The following is a 21190-nucleotide window of genomic DNA, read 5'->3' as shown; positions in this document are numbered from 1 at the left end:
CTGTTAAAATAGAGGTTAGGGGCATGCACAACCTCTGGAGCTACCCCTAATGGGCTTTAACACGATACATGACCCAACGACCCAATAGACGATATCGTAGCACTAAAACTGAATCTGAACGCTGTCATGTTTTGACGATTTCTATTGACTCCGGATGAATTTTAAGGTGGGACCAGTTGGATTGTAAAGCTTATCTCCTTATCTTTTCATCCATATAAAGCCCAACCTAATCGGAGTTTGTATGCATCCTAGGCGTCCGTTTTAGTGCATACTGATCCTAAACTCCGAGGTGGAGACGAAGTTGAGTCGGACTTGGCTTTCACTTGTTGTGAACATCCTAGCTTCTCGTCCTTTATATCTTGGCCTTTCTCAAGTCCTTGTTGGTCCTCTCCAAGGTTCTTCATCATTAAAAAATCCATGGCACAAAGCGTAAGCTCCAAAAAATAATTTACTAGATAATAACAAACCTGAAAATTTATCTATCGTGCACGTGCTCGTATGTCGACCCATGCATTATTTTTATGGGAGTGATGTCCTCATCAGAAAGTACAATGATGAATCCATATTACATGCTTAGTCTGTTTGCTTGTTCGGGCTGGGGGCACCACAGTTTTGTCCCTTTTGATATATTGATAGTCATGGCCGATGACGATACAATCCTTATCGTCCTTTGTGCATTAGAAGTTCTATTAAATGACTACATTCGTTAGTTAAAAGAGATGAAGACTTGCATCATGCTAGAGTTCTTATTTCGAGAACAAGGTGATTTGTGAAATCTAGTATTTCTCGGAAGACAATGTTTGTAACAGATGCTTTTGGTTCGCTTAGATTCCACAAAAGGCAGGGGCATGTATTAAGCACCAGATTTCACACCTAGGTATGACCGAACGGTCCGACCATGCAGTATAGATGGTCTGTGCCCCAGATGGTCCACGAGTGTATCCCGGACGATCCGTGATTAGATTAATTCAGGCGATATAGTCCTTATCCCGCACGTGCTTATCTAACTAATCACTTGAGAATATGTTGGGAAGCGCCTAAGAACAGGTCCAGACCTCCACCCATATATATGAGGAGTACAACCGATTAATACACACACAATCCAATCAAACCAGTATATTTACATTATCTATCTTTATGCATTAGATCTAGATGGCGTAGCCTAGTGTAGCTTCACAATTCCTATCTTCTCTCTTCGGCTTTATATCGTATAGATGAGCTTTAGGTAGCTTGTATATCTCGAAGCAACCCTATGATCTCTTCTCCCCGACAGAATCTGTCACAGGAGGCGAGATGTAGGTTTACTCGAGAGCTTTCTGCACCATCATGAACAGTCTATCGCCTGCACACGGACGGCCCGCACGCGTGTAGAAAGGAGCACATCTCTCTACACCATCGCCAATCGTCTAGCCAGCATACACAAACAGTCCGCACCCACGCAGAGCCGACCAGTCCTGCACATCAGGTGCCGGCCCTGGAATTCGTTTGGTATTTGGCCCAAAAGGGAGCACACAGTTCCCAAGCAAAGGTGGACGCGTCCAAACTCTTGCCTGGTTCACGGGTTGCGACGAACGAGTCCACAGGTGACAAGTCCTAGGAGGCCAGGAACCATACATGGACGAAATTAAGCGAAAGATCGTCGTTTTGGGCAAAGAAACATGTAGCTGTCGCGCTGCCTTGCTCGCTGATTTGATGGATCGACGGCTCTTATGCATGGCGGGATCGTCGTCGTTGTCGATCGTTATGCCCAAGGCCTAACGCGCACTTAATTAGCTTGCATTGCGTCCCGGCCGGTGCCGGCACTGCATCTGCATCGTCGTCGTCGTGGGGTCGCTCGATCGTGTGCGTCCGTCAGAGAGCCACGCTAGAAGAACGCACGAACGTACGCGCACTGACCTGCACATCGCAGCGGGAGCTTGCCGAGACGGTGATGGTGGCCATGGCTAGCCCAGATGTGATGCTGCTCCTGATGTTGCTGCTGCTTGGCTTCGCAGGAGGTAGAGCAGGAACAGCAGCAGCAGCAACCGGTGAGTTCGTTTCTTTGTTGTCGGCCGGTTTCTTACGCATGATATTATTGTTATCTCTACTATCTATTAAGTCAATAGTGTAGACCATGGCACTACTATAACTTTACTTTCCTCAGACCCCACCGGTAGATATTTGGTCCGTCGCGGCCTCTATTGGTCATTCCGGCCTCGAGGACCAAGCATGGCGGCCTTGCATAGGAGGCCCAAGCCCAACATAACTAGCTTCAGTTCGGTACACCTGGTAGCACGACAGCTCGACAACGATTAGTAACAGCGGCATGCACGTAAAAGCGGCAGTTGAGTTTAAGCGCAGAGACAACCCCAGCCCTAACAGTGTGTGGTTGGCATCAAGTCTCCTGAGCAGCGCAATGGCTTTTTTATTGCCTCTCACTTACAAGTACAATTGTAGTATCTGTTCATGTACGCACACACTCACACCAAATCTCACATCAACTCACCTCTATCGTACACAAGCAGACCATGACTCCACCCTCCCCAGGCCCGCATACGCTCGCCAACACCCGCGTCACCTCCCGTACCCTCCACACGACACGCCCCAGCCAGCCTCCCGCTTTTGTGAACATATCTAATCTTCTCTCGTTTGTGTATTGATTTTATTTTATGATTTATGAAACTTCTTTTATTGGTTTGAGGCAACATGGTGTCATTTAGAAAATTAATGCACAACTAAATTTATACCCCATGTAAGGTGATTTTCTATAGTTACACAATACAATCATGTCAAGTCTAGCTGCCAATTGGTTGAGGTGAGTGACTGACACAAGCCGCCTCCCAAGCCCTACTCCAACTGTATCAATCTACGCTAAGCAACACTGTATATTACTATTACTATAATGATGTCATAGTTTATTTCACTCTGTGTTGCCGTCGACATCAGTTGTATCTTTTTGAAATGAACTTGGTTGCCCGAGACTCTTCTCCATTTATTTTGTTTGTGATTTGGAACATGTTTCAATATCTATTCCCCGTAGTAATATTAATATCATCAATATTAATATTAGGTGATATTTTATCACACGGATTTTACATATCATAGTGATGTTTGTTGTTTCGTATATATGTTTCATACTAATTTTTTACTCCCGTGACAAAACACAAGCACGAACCTAGTGTAAATAATAAAGTGCACGTGTATGTACAGACAGTAGCCCTATCTGCGACACGGCGGAGTGCGGCAAGGGCACCTGCAGTGAGGTGCCGGGGATCATCCCCGAGGTCACGACTTCCTACAAGTGCACCTGCGACCCGGGCTGGTCCCAGCCGAAGTTGCTCAACCTAACGGTCCTACCCTTCATGCCCTGCATCGTGCCCAACTGTAAGTAAAGGCATCCTTTTATATCAATTTTAATTGTTTTTAATTTAGGTGTCTCATGGGTGCTATCCATATAACTTCTAGCTTGTTAGCAGTTCATCATTGTGTTTGTAAGTATTTTCATTTTATTAAGCAAACTTTCATAAGCATATTCAGAGCTAACTAACGTTGCCTTTTAACTTATCATTTTTCTTTATTAGGTGCTTGTCGGTAGAAATGTTTGCACTAGCTACCTTCTAATTTCTCAATTCTGATAGATAGCTCAACATTAAGATTTGCAACTATTCCATATTGTTTTAACAAATTTTGATAAGCTTTTTGTGAGACAACTACGTTTTATTTTAGCATTCTTGTGCTTTTTGTTTAGTTCAAACTTCTTTAAAGGACTTGCCGACTCGTGCAAGTTCTTTATTAGAGGGCTTTTTATCATCATATCACTATTTCTATCACTCTCACTAAAGGATAAGTTTTTTATGTTATCTCATGCCATAAGGCCATAAATGATATCATTTCATTCTTTCTTCTTTTCAATCAATGTTAAATAGGATGCCTTCAACTTAGATGGGCCCACCCATTAGATTCATCTACTGAATCATTCTCATCACCTTACTAACTATTTTGATTGTATCTTCATCAACATTAGATGGAAGCTTGATCACCATCATCACCACCATGTCATTATCATTTCTCCTCTTCATCTTCACTCGAGGAGCTTGAGCTTTTAACTTTTCTTTTGCCCTTCATCTTCTTATGCTCTTCACTTGTGAGATCTATGCCTTTGCTCGATGAAATGGCTTCTTCTTGATGCATCTTCCATTACATCTCAAATGCCACTAGCTTGCCAATGACAAGGGCTAGAGTCATTGTGCTAAAATCCTCCATACTGTAAAGGATGGTGATGATCCTTGCATCCTTGTTATGATGTAGCACAAAGAGGATATTCCTCACAATGTGCACATCACTTGGCTTTTCAATCCAACATAGTTGAGCTTATTGATGGTTAGATTCAAATAATAATACACATCTCTAACAAGCTCGCTTTATTTTGTCTAAAAAGGATTATAACTTTGTTTAGCTAGGAAATATTTTTACCAAATTTTAACCATGGAGCTCATATAATTTTAACCAAATTTCATTTTTTTGTAAATGTAAAGAGTTAGTTAAAAAACTACATGCTAAAAGATCGAAACAAGAAATTCTTAGCTCTAGCATTTGAGTTGAATTTCTATTTCATCACTCACGTTTGGTTTATCAGGATTATTTAAGTGTTTCATGCCATTGCAAGTGACTCTCCAAATATCTAGATCAACTATTTATATAATATGGGATGCTAGTGATATCAAAATGTGGGGGCCTAGAGGTATCCATCCCAACCACATTAAATAGTGTCAGCTTGACATTAGTGAAGGCAAAGGTCCAAATTGAGCCAACTAGCTTATATACCACTTAAAGGGACCATGATGTCTAAGGGATGTGACTTAGGTAACTTAAAGATATACTTCTAAAATTAAGGTCTCTAATCTTCACCTAATCAAAACTACAAGAAAGTAATCTATCTAGTTTTGCAACTATGATTTTGCTAGGTGTGTTGTTATCTCTACTACATAAAAGTTATGCAACATAGGTTCTAATCCTATCACTAGCTTATCAATCTAAATTTTGTGCACACAACCTAGGTAAGCAACAAATAAACTATGGACAAACTCCTAAATGACTCTGAAATTTTTATGGAGGTTTCAATAAGCTAATGTTTTCACCTAGTCCTCATTGGATCCCCTTGCAAAGATGCGCTCGCAAGGGCCAAGCTCAAGTTGGGTAACTCCATGGATAGCCCTCGAGGCTTCCCCATGAGTAAGTGGCCACCGATATGGCCTCTCCCATAGTGCACCCTACTGTCTTCACTATCAACTTCTAGCCAAACTATCATGGGCCTTGTTTCCTCTAGTACACGGTGACATCCACACCACAAACACAGTTGGTATGGTCTCTGTTGGGACGAACACAGAAGATGACCTCGATCATGTTTGATGTTGACCTCGTCTGCGTATGCAGGCTACCAGCACAATGCAGATACAACTCATGTACAAAGATCATGCCATGCGTGTAGAGGCCCCACCTCGAACAGTGTGGAAGGTCCAATGGACCTAGTCGGGTTCAGCGAGCAATGGCGACTCGATCTACAATGGTGGAATCAGGACTTGAAGGTGCCAAGGGCCTCAAGGGCTTCGCTCTATGCCATACTCTTCAGCGTGGAGCCATTGACAATTTTGCCATTATCATTTGTGGGCTTCACCAGTATGCCATCGGACCCACAAATCATAGACACAGATGGTCCCATCAGTCATAGACACAGGGTGGCATAATAACAGACATCCAAAATTGAGAGTGGCAAAATAGCAATTTTTGTGCCAACACTACCCAAAGTCCTGGACAAAACAATGTCTCTCGAAGTCACCCCATCAAAGCGTCCTTGGACACTAATAGAGTGTTTGGTTTGAGGAATGAGCTAGTCCACATCTTCTCACTCCTTTTTTGTTTGGTTTGTGGAATGGAATGAGTTGATCCATCACCACCTCATTCCTCATAGTTAGTTAGTTAGTACTAATATTAGGAATGAAGTCATCCCACCTCTGTACATTTCACTATTCCTGTCACACATCCAGCGGTGGCCGATGACTCTTGTACCTAGGGGTGGTAATGGATCGTGATCCAAATGCTTCTTCACAAAATGGTAGGGCCCTAAATAAATTTTAGTTCAAAAATGAATAGAAATAGGGATGATCCTAATCTAATCCGATCCTTAAATCTTATAGTGTAAAATTTAGAGCCCATTGTCACCCCTACTTGTACCCTTCGATATTTGAAGACTCGTCGGACCCGAGCAACCACATAAGTTCCCTTGGAGTTCGTCGACAGACACTGACAGTCTAAAGGATTGATGTACACATCAAAGTCTAAAAGCTCCATCTTCATGCATAGAGACAACATTAATGCCCTCGCCTTGCGCCAACCATAACAGGAACCTATGCAAAGCATCGAATCCAGAGTTTTTATCATTGTCATTTTTACACCAAAAATCCAATAAGTCCTTAACCAAACCAAGATTAAAGAGAACTCGCCCATGGTAGTATCACCGCCAACCCCTGAAGTTATCCTCTCAGTCATGGATGCTTTTGAGCTTGTCGAAGTTGAGGGGAGAACTAGAACTTCCAGTAAGCCCAGGGTTTCCTTTCCCTCTACCCCCGCCTTTGGCACTAGGAACCCTAGGCTACAGCTCCCCTCATCCACCACAACCTTCTTCCCTTTCCCTCTACCCTCGCCTTTGGCACTAGGAACAGTATGCGAACAAAAGCTCCAATTCATCAAATTAAAAACCCAGTTTAGCTAAACTTCATGCTTCTAGATTTCAAGGTATCTCTCCTTCTCTTGGTCAGTCATAGGTATGACCAAGTTAACTACCTCCTTCTCCACCTCTACCATGAAGTATTTGGTTGACATCCCCACAATATCCACAATGAAGAGGGGGACTAAGAACAACCCTCGCGGGAGGCCCAAGCCGCTCATGACCGTGAGCACAGTTGATATACCAGCTTTACACTATGTAGAGTTTGTGTATCTTTACCCACGAGTCGTGATCCCCTTTTTGCCTTGGGTTGCGCAAACCCTTAAGCACTACCAAGGTGAGTAAACAATGGCTCACTACGAGGCCTTTACAAAGTTCCACTAGCATGAGAAAATCTGCTATGGTGTTAGGCAAAAGGAAGCAAAGGCTTTTTTCACGGTTTGTAACCCTATCACGGTAATTATAGCCAGCACTATGCTACCGCAATTCACTCCTCGCTTGACCTTTCGGGAAAGGATTATCTCACACTAGCTTTCCTAATTAATTGGCCAAGGGCAGTACATCCCACCTTTGTGGTAGCACTGTTGTCTCGGGTTAGCGCTCCATGTTCCAACTAAACATTGTGATCTTATCATGCACAATAACAAATAATCTAGCAATATACCATAATGAAACATGATCATAATTCATAAGTATCATTAACCCAAATACCAGGTAGAGCAATAGCAAACTACCCAATACTTCATTTGTGTGCAAGGTGTAGGGTGAACAAACTAGGTGACCTATTAGGTCCCATCAGTTTAACCTAGTAGTGCCACTGTGATGAATAGAATCATAAATATTATTAGGTCAAAGAATATGATCAAGGACACAACTTGCCTTTTACTTGCAAATCCAACTGCTTAGGTGCTTTCCCAAAGTTGGGCTTCAAGTTCCTCGTAACCTCGCTTCTACTCGTAGCAATACATACAAATAAGAAAATAATGAACACGAACAAAATTACACCAAACAAGAAATCAGACTGAATAAGAACATTCTACGCGTCGAGACGAAACTATAGGTTCGAGAACCACTAAAATCGGAATTAAGATGTAGAAGATATATATTTTACGAGCTTATTGAATTATTTTTTAACTTAAAATCGATTTTCTAGTTTTATTTCATGTATTCCCAAAATCCTTGGAATGTGGATAAATCAGAAGGCTCAGGGTTCATTTTATAAATTTTAGGACCTAGTTGCTATGTTCTTTGAACAGGGTGAACGACGAGATGGTTCACAATTTCCACAGGGACTCATACGCAAAACCTTCACGTTCGAAGGGGTATGGGCTCATCTGAGTCGTTGGATCTGGGATTACTGGCGCTGATTAGATCCCACCCCTCCAATGAATCGGTAAGTGCTCGGGATCTAATCCTAGCAATCCACATCCAATTAGATGGCTAGGATTTAAATCATTCGAAGAAGTATCTTGTTACCTAATCGGGACTGTCCAAGGGTGAAGCAACAACCAGGGCTAATTGATCTCTGGTGGAATACATGACAGTGCGCCAATGCCCAACTCTCTATTGAACCTATCGCAAAGTTAGGAGTGAGCAGGGGTAAATTCAGTAATGTCCGACTTATCGACGATTAGGAGGCTGAGCATGGCAATCTAGGGCATCGTGAGGCTTCCGAGCGAAGCTCCAACTCCGGTGACAAATTGCCAAGGTCTTGGTCTACCTTTCCTCGAATCAAGCACACGTAATCTTCTACGTGATCTAGAGCTCATCCGAAGTCGTTCTTCAAGACCCAAACCATTGTGGCTCCGTGATAACCTCGTCGGTGGTTCCCCGCGGTGACTCTCCTGCTCTCCTTTCTCTCGGTGATGGCATCTAGCGTGCACGAGATCATTGGGTAATGGGAGAGTGCGATAGGCACACTGGTTTTTATACCCCCTTGGGGCACAACCAGGAGATGCCCGATAGTCGGAGATCACGACAAGGTGGTTACGAGATCAATAATTATCTGCCACGCACGAGTCTGCTTTACAGAAGAAGACCTGGCGCGATGGTCCCACCTTTCGGCTCAGGGGGTAAGGCGTGGGAAGAGCTAGGTTGGTGGAGTGTTGTGGTAGAATTTGGCTAGGCAAAAGGATTTGGCTGAAGCACATGTGTCTATTTCCTTTTTATTTTCTTCTTTTCTATTTTATGATTTCTATTTGTTATTCAATTCTATTTTGAAATTTAAACACAGGTTCAAATGCACAGATCAAAAACCTAGCATGAGATGCAACTGAATTTATTACTATATTAAGTTACTTTATGTATTTATTTAAAAAAATGTCTCCAATATGCAACACATACATTATTCCTTTTTAAAGAAATCATTGTCTTGAATTTGTAGCCAAATTAAAAGTTTATTCCAAGATTTTAATATTTATAACTTATTCTTTTTAAGGGTAAATATCTTCTGATGTATAATCTCTATTAAGGGATATTCTAACTTACATATTTTAGAGAATGTTCTAAATATATATTTCGATAAAAACAATGATTTTACTCACATTTATTGAAACCTTGGGATAAATCTTCCTAATTCCCAAAATCAGAATCTTAGGGTGTTACAAATTCTCCTCCTTTAAAATAATATCGTCCTCGAGATTAGTAAGAAAATGGATGTTGTTAGTTTGGTTTGCTCTTTCTTTGAGTTTTTAGTTTCTAATTGGTTCCAATACCAATTTTTTGTTCAAGTATTTAATGGTATCCTATTAGGCAAGATGAGAAATGGTTAGAGCAAGGATAAGTTGTGGTAAGAAAGATTTGGTGCGAAGAAAGCTTTTGTCTCGGATGGTGGATCCCGACTCATTTGGAGATCTAATTTGACTCTTATCTTCTTTGACATGGTTGATCTCTTCCTTCTTGGGTCTTGGTGTCTCCATCGGAGTTAGGGGCCTTAGGTCTTGGTGTTACCATCCGAGTTTAGGGGATTTTGTTAGGTACTTGATTGTTGAACATGAGATAGGTCTAGATCTGGTTTGATGTTAGGTTGGGATATATAAATTATGTAGATATATAGGTCAGGTTGGAACATGTAGGTTAGTTAGGTAGGTTAGAATCTTTGTTTGAAATAGATATATTATGTAACCTGTCAAGAATATGTAGGTTAGGTTGTTGTATATGGACGAGTTGGTATATGACACCAATTTTAGAGTAGAGTGTATTATGTGGGAAAAGAATTTCTCGGAGTAGAGTCCAAATTTGCCTAAGTAATCTATGTTATCAGCATTAACCATCCATTTGAAATATTTCTAACCTTCAGATAAGTGAGGGAGAAATGAATCAGATAAGATAAGAGATCCCGATTGGATTAGATCAGATTAGATTAGGTCAAGTTGGGTCTGATTAGATTAATTGGATCTCATTAGATTGGACTACATTAGATTAGAATAGATCAGAGGAGGTTGAATCTAATTAGATTAGATTATATATATGCACCTATAAAAATTGTTATTATGGACATAACTGCATGACACATCACAATCAATCAAAGAACCAAATCAAACAGGTATCATTAGGATAAGCATTCAAGTGTATATATACCTACAAAAATAGTTTTTTTGCCTAGGATTAGGTGTCTTATTCCTAAGGATCACTTTAGGTGTAGGATTCCAAAAGTGTGAAATCCTCTTTTGTCTTTAGAAGAGAAAAGATAAGAATAATCAGAGTAAAGTAGTAATAGGTGAGAAAAGATCAAGGAAAGTTTAGAAAGAATCAGAGTACATAGAAATGTAGGTAAGGGTTTTTCCATTTCTATCTAGTTTACATCCTAGAGTCAACATTGCTCTAATAGCACTTTTGTCACATTCGGAATTAAGGACAAATCTGGATGCATCTCATATATGCGCCTGAATCAAGTTCCACACATACAATGACTCGGTGTATAGTGACAAATGTCATAATCTTTACTACATAATGAGAATGTCTTTAGAAAATAATTGATAATAAAATAAATTGAACTAAGATAATTATCTCATCAGGCATAGTTGACTAGGAGACAACACCTAGATCTCATCGAACTCATCGTATTAGTCCTCCTATGGGGGTGCCTGCTCCTGTCTAGTGTGATTATTGCAAGGGTGAGCTCCCATACAGTCATCTCTCAACAAGTGTGGGGAAAGTGTAGCGTAAGGCTTACCAAGGAATTTGGTTAAGGCTAAGCATTTGCTTTTAATTTTATTGGTCAAACTTTATTAGCAATTACTAAGTATAAGTGTATACCAACCCAATAATATGAATGATCATAAATAAATAAATAATTGCAGGACATGTTAAGTTTAATTCCATAATTTACTCATGCTAGAGGCCCGAGCCGCTCATGACCGTGAGCACGACTGATATATCAGTTTTACACTGTACAGAGATTGCACATCTTTACCCACAAGCCATGATCCCCTTTTTGCCTCGGGTTGCGCATACCCTTAATCACTACCAAGGTGAGTAGCCAAGGGCTCACTACGAGGCCTTTATAAAGTTCCACTAGTATGAGAAAACCCGCTTCGGTTTTAGGCAAAAGGAAGCATATGCTTTTTTCCACGGTCTGTAACCTCATCATAGTAATTACAGCCAGCACTATGCTTGTGCGGTTCACTCCTTATTTGCCCCCTTCAGGAAAGAATCATATCAAACTAGCTTTCCTAATTGATTGGTCAAGAGCGTCCCATTCCACCCTTATGGTGGCAATGTTGTCTTGGGTTAGCGCTCCATGGTCCAATTAAACATTACGATCTTATCATGTACAATAATAAATAATCGAATAATATACCATGATGAAACATGATCATAATTCATAAATATCATTAACTTAAAAATCAAGTAGAGCAATAGCAAAACTATCCAATAATTGTGTGCAATGTGTAGGTTGAACAAACTAGGTAACCTATTAGGTCCCATCAGTTTAACCTAATAGTGCCACAATGATTAATAGAATCATAAATATTATTAGGTCAAAGAATATGATCAAGGACACAATCTGCCTTTTACTTGCAAATCCGGCTGCTCATGTGCTTTCCCAAAGTTGGGCTTCAGGTTCCTCGTAACCTCGCTTCTACTCGTACCAATACATACAAATAAGCAAATAATGAATACAAATAATAGTACACCAAACATGGAATCAGACTAATTTAGAATGTTCAACACTTCGAGACGAAATCGTAGGTTCAAGAACCACAAAAATCGGAGTTAAATGGAGAAGATATCAATTTTATAAGCTTATTGAATTAATTTGTAATTAAAAGCAATTTTCTAGTTTTATTTCCTATATTCCCTAAATCCTTGGACTGCGGATACTAAAATCAGAAGACTTGGGGTTCGTTTTATAAATTTTAGGACCTAGTTGCTAAGTTATTTGAATAGGGTGGACGGCGGGTTGGTTCCCAATTTCCATAGGGACTCATACGCAAAACCTCCACTACTGAAGGGGTATGGGCTCATTTGAGCCGTTAGATCTGAGATTAGTGGCGTTGATTAGATCCGACCCCTCTAATGAACTGGTAAGCGCTCGGGATCTAATCCTGCCATCCACTACCAATTGATGGCCATGATTTAAATGATTCGAAGAGGTATCCTATTACCTAATTGGTATCATACAAGGGTGAAGCAACGACTAGGGCTGATTCATCTTCTCCCGACGACGTACATGGCGCTGCCTCGACCTCACCACACCGTTGGCTCGCCGGTGACTGCCATCCTAGCGCACCAATGCCCAACTCACCATTAGACCTAACACAGAGTAAGGAGGGAGTAGGGGTGAATTCAATAATGTCTAATTTACCCGTGATCAGGAGGCTGAGCGTGGCCATCTACGACGTCGTGCGACTTCTTGGTAGAGCTCCAACTCTGGTGACAAATTGCTAAGGTCTCGGTATACCTTTTCTCGAATCAAGGACGCGTACGTCTTCTACGTGGTCTATAGCTCATCTGAAGCCATTCTTCGAGACCCAAACCGCAGTGACTTTGTGGTCCCTCGCCAGCGGTTCCCCATGGTGACTCTCCTGTTCTCCTTTCTCTCGGCAATGACATTTGACGTGCACGAGACCGATGGGTGAGGGGAGAGAGGCACACTGGCTTTATCCCCCCTCGGGGCACAGCCGGGAATTGCCCGATAGCCACAGATCACGACAAGGTGGTTACGAGATCGATGCTTATCTTGCGCGTGTGAGTCCGCTTCGGAGAAGACCTGGTGCAATGGTCACACCTGTCAGCTCAAGGGGGTGAGGCATGGGAAGAGTTGGGTTGGTGGAGTGATGAGGGAGAATTGGGCTACGCAAAAGGATTTGGCCCAAGTGTAGTTGGTTGTTTCCTTTTTCCTTTTCTATTTTCTATTTTTTATTCAATTCTATTTTGAAATTCAAACACAAAGATAAAAAACCAGCATGAGATGCAACTAAATTTATTACTATATTACGTTACTTTATTTATTTATTTAAGAAAAATGTCTCCAATATGCAACACATACATTATTCTTTTTAAAAGAAATCTTTATCTTGAATATGTAGTCAAATTAAAAGTTTATTCCAAAAGTTTAATATTTATCGCTTATTCTTTCTAAGGATAAATATCCTCTGATGTATAATCTCTATTAAAGGATATTCTAACTTACATATTTTAGAGAATGTTCTAAATATGTTATTCGACAAAATAAAGATTTTACTCACATAAGGACCTTTTTATTAACCTTTTATTAGAAATGACATTTATTGAAATCTTGGGATAAATCTTTCTAATTCCCAAAATTAGAATCTTCGGGTGTTACAAAATTCGGCAACTATCAGCGAACGACTTTGCCAACAGACCACCCACATCTCAACAGCCACACACCACACGCTATGTACTCTTCAATCAAATCTCAGCCCCACTGGTAACGACCGTGTACCTGAAGACCTTATCATCTCTATCGTTGTCCCCCACTGTAACCATGGAAACGTTGTGTAATCAAATGAAGCCAATTGACTCGCCTGCGCCTCCGTCGTACTCAACTCTAAGATAAAACTAGAAATTTGTCTACGTCCCCCATCGGTTCTTGGCGCACGACACAGATTCTGTAACATTGCCCTTCGTCTTCCCCATCTTCGGCGTAAATGTACAGCTACCAAACTGCTGCACTAAGTTTTTCACCGTCTTCTTCTTCCAGTACAAACAATAATGCTTGGCGAGGAGCTCTGTAGACGGGGACCCTTCATATGTTGTTGTCTCTCACACAAACTTGTTGAGCGCAATGATGGCATTGAGAGTAAGCTGATGTAGCTAAAATCGAAACTTACCCAATACTTCAACCATGAAGTCGTGGCATGGAAGATGAAGACCAACAATGAAAAAAGCCTCGAACACCACGACTTCGTCTCACGGCTGTGGTGAGGTCTCTGACCTGGTGGCCCGCTCGGCCCCACCATAAAATATCCCAGGCACTCCATTTCTTAGCGATGTCATCGACTGATGATGGGTGGTCTTATTCGAGACCAAGGAAGTCAAATCGTCTATTAGGGTCAACACAATCGGTGGCGATCGCGATGCAGCAGAACCAACCCGGTTGACGAAAGGAGGAAGAATGGGATCCATGGCATACAAGGGGTAGTGGTGTTTTGCTGTCTTGCTCCTCACCAGTTCAGTGATCAGGCATCGACAGTTTCCGACGCCAGAATAGAGACGACATTGGTGCAAAAAGCGAGAGAGGAAAGGCGTGAGGCCATAGTAAAAGGGGTAGTGGTGTTTTGCTGTCTTGCTCCTCACCAGCCCTTGGCGTGACGCCTTATATAGCTACCATGGAACACCTACAATAATGGTCAATTTCATGCCTTGACTCAGTTCAATTGATGATCAAGGGTTGTGACTTTGGTATCGGCTCATCAAGTTGAGCCTCCCCCAATGGGGCTTCTATTGGGATGAAGGTAGAACTTGACCTCAATCATGTTTGATACTGACCCCATCTATGTATGTAGGGCGCTAGTACAATGCAAATACACACCATGTATAAAGACTGCGCTGCACGTGCAGAGGCCCCACCTCGAATGGTGCGTAAGGTACACTGGACTCAATCAAGATGAGTGGGCATTAGGGGCTCAATCTATGGTAGTGGGGTTGAGACTGGAATGAGTTTTGGGCCTCAAGGACTTTGCTCTACACTATCCTCGTCAACAAGGATGGTGACTCACATCAATGCGAAGGCTCGGGAATACCAAATGGCTACCGATCCCCCTTGGCATCGCCCGTGGGGACACGGAGACACCGAGGACTTCAGGACAAAGGCTTTAGGGTCTTGAAGTTAGAATACTATGAGTGGCAATGAAGACCATGTAGTCCCATCCATAAGGAAGACGGTCCCACCTGTCAGCCTCCTTTACGAGTATGATGATCGGTGTACTAGACCTAGGCTGGTCCTATTCCATAATTACCCCACTATATAGTATATTCCAGGAATGTAGTAGGTAACCAAGGGCATACACGTATTTTAGGCCTTAGCTCTTGGTTCCCTATAAATATCCTTTCAAGCTTGTGGACGGGACACACATGACAAGACATCCTAGCTATCCAACTTCCAATTTTGTCATGCACTCTCACCTACTCACGAGTGCTTGGTACCATGTGTCAAGTCCCAACGGTCTTGCAAGACTACAATCCCCTCTAACTACAACTATGGTGCATGCAAGCACCAAACAGTAAAGATATGCAAACGATACTAAACAATAGGAATAAACCTAGAACAAGCATAGAATTGGTGGTCCCGTAGTTCATGATCCATCCACTTGTTGCTCCTATAGTTCTGGACTTGGTTCACCAAGGACTTGAGCTGGTTGTAGATCTCTTGTGGCCCTTCTCCCTTGTTGATCATGACGAACCTTCCGAGCTCCCCCTCTATGAGCTCCATCTTGGTGATCTTGTCACCCTTGTGCGCCACCTTAAGTGTATCTTAAATTTCCTTAGCGCCCTCCAACCCGTTCACCTTGTTGTATTCTTCCATACATAAAGAGGAAAGTAATATTGTGGTGGCTTACGAGATATAGTGGATGATTTAGTCCACCACTACTTAGTTGTATTCCTCATCATCACTTCTCGATATTTACATCCCTAGTTCAACAATATCCCAAATGCTTGGGTGGAGTGAGTATAAATAACCTTCCATTTTGTGATTCCACCAAGAATAATCTTTACCATCAAAACATGGTGGCTTTCCAAGAGGGACTAAAAGCAAAGGATTAGTAGTATTTCTAGGAATGCGAGTATAATTAAATGGCGTTCGGGTAAAGTTTGGTTTAACTGGATTTTGTTGATGATGGCTTTGGAGCTAGATTTGTTGTCGCTTATCGATGGTAACGATGATGTGTTGGTCTCATAATAGACCACATTTCTCATCATCTTCTTCCCATCCTTCTTGTGGGATTTGGAGGAGCTTGTGGATTCTTCTTTCTTTTCTTTGTGCTTTCCTCCTAAGAGCACTTTCTCTTCTTTGTGCTTCTCTCTCGAAGACACCTTCTCTTTCTTGTGGGATTCTTTCACCGACATCACTTTGAGTTGTTAGATTTAAAAGAAGTGCAGAGCTTCGATACCAATTGAAAGTCACCTAGGGGGGGTGAATAGGTGATACCTAATTTTTATCACTTAATACAAAATATTGATCCCCAATTATGCATTAGAACGATAGGTAAAACGATTAAAGTAAGGGAGAGGAGTTCTTCTTTCTAGTGTTGTTCAAACGATTGTAGTATTAAATTAGGGAGAAACACAAAAATGATTTGGATGATGATCAAGCAAGAGTACTAAGAGATGGAGAGAGAAAAACAAATCAGAAGCAAAACAACACAAATGAAAATGACAAGTTTACCGGAGTTCAGTTTCCAAATGAAACATATGCCTCCGTTGGGGTGTCCCAAAGGATCGGGTCTTTTTAAACCCTCTCAGGTGATTCCACAGATCAAGCTTGAGTCCTCTCTTTTACTCAGATGAGAGACCATAGTCTCCATGAGGTAGTTCACACGTTGAAGCCTCTCGCTAGCTTTACAATCAATGGGAGTTAAGACTCTAATCTCAAGAGCACAACACACTCTCCACTAATTCACTCTCACACAAGGCGCTAACTCAATGCACTAATCTTTTTAGTGTGGCACTTGTGTGGCTTTCATCACTTGGAGGTGTTGCTTTGAATGTTGGAGTGAATGTTGTAGCTCTTGTATTGAATTTGAGTGAATGGATGACATAATGGGCTCGTTGGGGTGTATTTATAGCCCCAACCACACACATAGCTCTTGGTGGCAAATTGTAGTTTCTAGGTACACACAGACGGTCCACCCCTATAAGATCAACGTGTAGACCGCAACATTTATATGTAACAACTATATCAACGACTAGATGTGTATTAAATGCTCTATCGGATGGCAGATATAGTGCTTCACGGATGGTCCGCCTATGAGGCCCAAATGGTCTGCGGTTCCAAATACCGATCTTACCAGTAAGGTATACAATCTGGTCATCTGGAGTTTTATACCTATGAACAATCTGCCCTTGGCTTCCGGACGGTCCGAGGCCGAACTTAGGCGGTTTGCCCTTGAAACTGGAATGTACAACATTGATATGCCGAATATGCAAATTCCATGTTCATGGTTATATATGCACTGCAGATGGTCCGACTATAATTCACGGGCATTCCGCGTGCGCCACAAAAATTCAACCATAGAACCTACCATCCTCAAGTAGATCTTACTTAGTATGGAGGACGGTCCAGGCGTAGTGTCGGATGGTCCGCAGTCTTCAGATGAATACTCTTGTCTATACCCGAGTTTGGAGTTGAAATTTTTATACTTCATTTCGTTTCTTATGAACCTGTGTATATCCACTTAGCAAACTAGTTAGCTCAAATAGTTGTGATGATCATCAACTACCAAAACAAATATAGAATGGATTTAAAGGCCCATTTCCCGTTCAGCGCAATGACCGTCGGTTTGGGACGATAAGAAAGAATGGAACCATATTTTCCACTTTTCAGTGGTAGACATGTAATATTTGTAAAGTTCTTCTATCCAAAATCCACTAAAAACAGGTATAGATGTGCTTTCAAATTTCCACAACAAGAAAACCGGCTTTTGAAAAAAAACCGCTTGCTGGATTAGACCATTTGGTTTGCCTTTTGATCTTTGGGGCAAAACCACATCCAAAAGCCAAACCAAACCCACGTCCTTATCCAAGGTGAGAATACTCCTATCTCTAAATAAGTATATAATTATAGCTTTTAAAAAGTTAAACAATTTTGATCAAGTATAGATGAGAGAATATTAGTATATTTATAGTATATAATTAGTATCATTATATGTATTGTTAAGTCTATTTTTATAATAAAATTATTTTAGAATACAAATATTGTTATTTTTTATGTACGGAGGGAGTATATTTGATGACTGGCACTGACTCTGAAAGAAGATACTGATGGAGCTGTATCTTTCTCTTTGCTCATTGTAGGCACCTTCAGCAGTGCTTGCTTCAACCCTACCGTGCCGATGCGGAGCATTCCTCTCACAGACCGTAAGTCACCTCACACGCCATTTACGTACTTCACGCGCTCGTACGGAGAAAGAAGTTGACAGTTTGTCCTCGATCGACCAGTCATCGTATCCGTTTTATCAAACAAATCTTGTTTGGTCTCCATGCATATGCAGCCTGCGCCCTCGTCAATTGCGGCCAGGGAGGTGACTGCGAGAAGGGCGCCGGCTCCAGTTACCAGTGCCGCTGCCAGCCGGGCTTGAGAAACATGTTCAACCTCACCTCCATGCCTTGCATCGGCGGCAACTGTAATCGCTTTCTGAAGCAACGATGTTTGTTTTGGTCATTGTGCATTCGTGGGCGTTTGCCTGAATCTTGCGTTGCTTTGCTCATTATATTGTGCATTCGTCAGGCACGTTTGGGGCAGACTGCGCCAGGCTAGGACTGGTAAACCCGGCTGCACCAGTCGGAAATGGTCTTTATTAGTACTAGCAGAATGCAGGTACATACCTCCTCTTAACTGTTCAGATCGATCACACACGCACATTGAAACGTGATTAGTAAATTAACTGTTGTACTACGTTTTACCTCTTAATTTGCAGGATTATCCATTGCCATGGAATCCAACGTCTAGACTACTACTGGTTACTGCAATATAGAGATCTTGGTCTCCTTATCCTTTTTACAGTAAAGTAATTGTCTTTATTCCGGTCTTTGCACGAGATCAAAGAAAACATGGAAATACTTCATACTACTGTTGGAATTGCAATAAATAAAGGATTGTGGGTCAAGATAGTGACTTATATCAGAAGTTTATCTGTCGTTAGGGTTACACCTCACTAATTGCTAATCATGCATGTGTTCAATATAGTGAGACTTCTAAACAGCAGGTTTGTTTATTAATCATATCAGTGAGAGATAAAATTTCCAGACTCTTAAACCACAAGGCAAGCTGAGAAACATGAAGGCAAATGAATATACAGGTGGGCAAAGAGAAGAATCACTAGTGAGGGAAGCCATAGATAGGATGAAGGCGGTGGGTGGAATGGGCGGTAGGACTATCAACTTTTAGAGCTTATTTGGGAGTAAGAATAATGAAGAATATTGGAGGGGTTAAAATCCACTTGCTATTTAAATAGTAAAGAGATTTTAGCCCTTCAGTTTCCTCTAGTATCTTTGCTTCTAAACAAGTCCTTATACCCCGTTTGGATGTAGATATTCAAGACTGGAATTGGGAATTGGAATCGGGAATTCTGAATTTTGCTGTTTGGCTGGCTAAATAATTCAGAGCTAGAATTAAAGCTCAATTCCTTGGAAATGGACTTTAACTAAAAAGTGTCTCTCACAATTCAGAGCCAAGACTCTAGGTATTGGATGGAATTGCAATTCCAGATACACCCAAACAACAGATTTGTATTGAAACTCATTTCCAATACTAGACAGATTTGATATTGGATCTAATTCAATTCCAACATCTCCAATATCTACATCCAAACGGACCCTTAGGGATTTTGGAAACAAAGGGGATTGAGAGTGTTAAAATCCTCTTTCCATTTAATTTTAAATAAAAATGAGATTCTAGACCACTCAATTCTCTCTAATCCCCTTTTTCCAAACATGCTCTTAAACGGAGGACAAAAAACCGAGTAGAACTGAAATGTTGAGTTTGTTTTGGCCTTGATTTTAGTATATGAGAATTTCGGTTATCAGATTTAACTTCGGTTCTAAGACCCAACCAAACCAAAGGCACGAGAAACCGATGCCACCGGCGATAGGCATGCCTATCAGCCTATGTGGGGTGGTGGGGCTCCTCAATGATGGGCATGCCTCTCTGGCGGCATTGGTTGGGTAGCACCCTCTCTTGGTTTCTTTTTTGCTAAATATATGTCGACACACACACACGGTGTGCAGGGTCTCGGGGTTGGGTCTATGGACTGGTGGACCATCCACGATAGGTCATTAAACAGTCCATGGTTGGGCGTCCGATCCTCTGGGACGCGTAGAGAGCTCTCGAGTACACTTTGATCTTAGCTCCTCGAGGGACCTGTCAGAGAGAAGAGATTGTAGGTTTGTTTTAGGGTCGACATGCCATCCATACCGCCCTAGATGATGTAGAGCCGAAAAAAGGAAATAAGACAGTGAGATAAGGAAACTACAACTAGAGCTAAACTACATCTAGACCTAATGCATAAAGTAAGGTAAATAGAATGGTTCGATTGGGTTTTGGGTGTCACAATCAGTTGTACCCTTCATATATATAGGGGATGTATGGACCTATTTCTAGGTGGATCTGTCGGGGACCATAATTAGGGGTACCCTCAAGACGCCTAATTCTCAGCTGGTAACCCCCATCAGCATAAAGCTGCAGAGGCCTGATGGGTGCGATTAAGTCAGGGATCAGTCCATACGAGTGACTCGATCACGCCTCACCCGAGCCTAGCCTCGGACTCGGGCAGCCAACCTCGAGGGACTTCCGTCTCGCCCGAGGCCCCCCTTTTAACGGCGGACACATCTCCGGCTCGCCCGAGGCCTTGGCTTCGCTAAGAAGCAACCCTGACTAAATCGCCGCACCGACTGACCGAGTTGCAGGGGCATTTAACGCAAAGGTGGCCTGACACCTCTATCCTGACGCGCGCCCCCCGGCAGAGCCGAAGTGACCGCCGTCACTCCGCTGCTCCACTGACCGGTCTGACAGAAGGACAGCGCCGCCTGCGCCACTCCGACTGCAGTGCCACTCAATAGAGTGAGTCTGACAGGCAGTCAGGCCTCGCCAGGGGTGCCAAAGAGAACTCCGCTCCGCCCGACCCCAGGGCTCGGACTCGGGCTCAGACCCGGAAGACGGCGAACTCCGCTCCGCCCGACCCCAGGGCTCGGACTCGGGCTCGGCCCCGGAAGACGACGAACTCCGCTCCGCCTGACCCCAGGGCTCGGACTCGGGCTAAGACCCGGAAGACGGCGAACTCCGCTCCGCCCGACCCCAGGGCT

General features: G+C 42.3%; 1 protein-coding gene across 1 annotated transcript; it reads left to right on the top strand.

Annotated features, from left to right (window-relative positions):
• Window positions 1-1930: 1930 nt before the first annotated feature.
• On the top strand, window positions 1931-18864 carry LOC103643557 (neurogenic locus notch homolog protein 3). Its single transcript, XM_020543672.1, has 6 exons — window positions 1931-2027; window positions 3190-3363; window positions 18185-18247; window positions 18382-18513; window positions 18618-18652; window positions 18808-18864. Exons 1-6 carry the CDS (start codon window positions 1931-1933, stop codon window positions 18862-18864), a joined length of 558 nt encoding a protein of 185 aa, XP_020399261.1.
• Window positions 18865-21190: the final 2326 nt, after the last annotated feature.

The sequence above is a fragment of the Zea mays genome, chromosome 1 (genome assembly GCF_902167145.1).
Source record: "Zea mays cultivar B73 chromosome 1, Zm-B73-REFERENCE-NAM-5.0, whole genome shotgun sequence".
Taxonomy (NCBI): domain Eukaryota; kingdom Viridiplantae; phylum Streptophyta; class Magnoliopsida; order Poales; family Poaceae; genus Zea; species Zea mays.
This window is presented reverse-complemented; position numbering and strand designations above follow the sequence as displayed.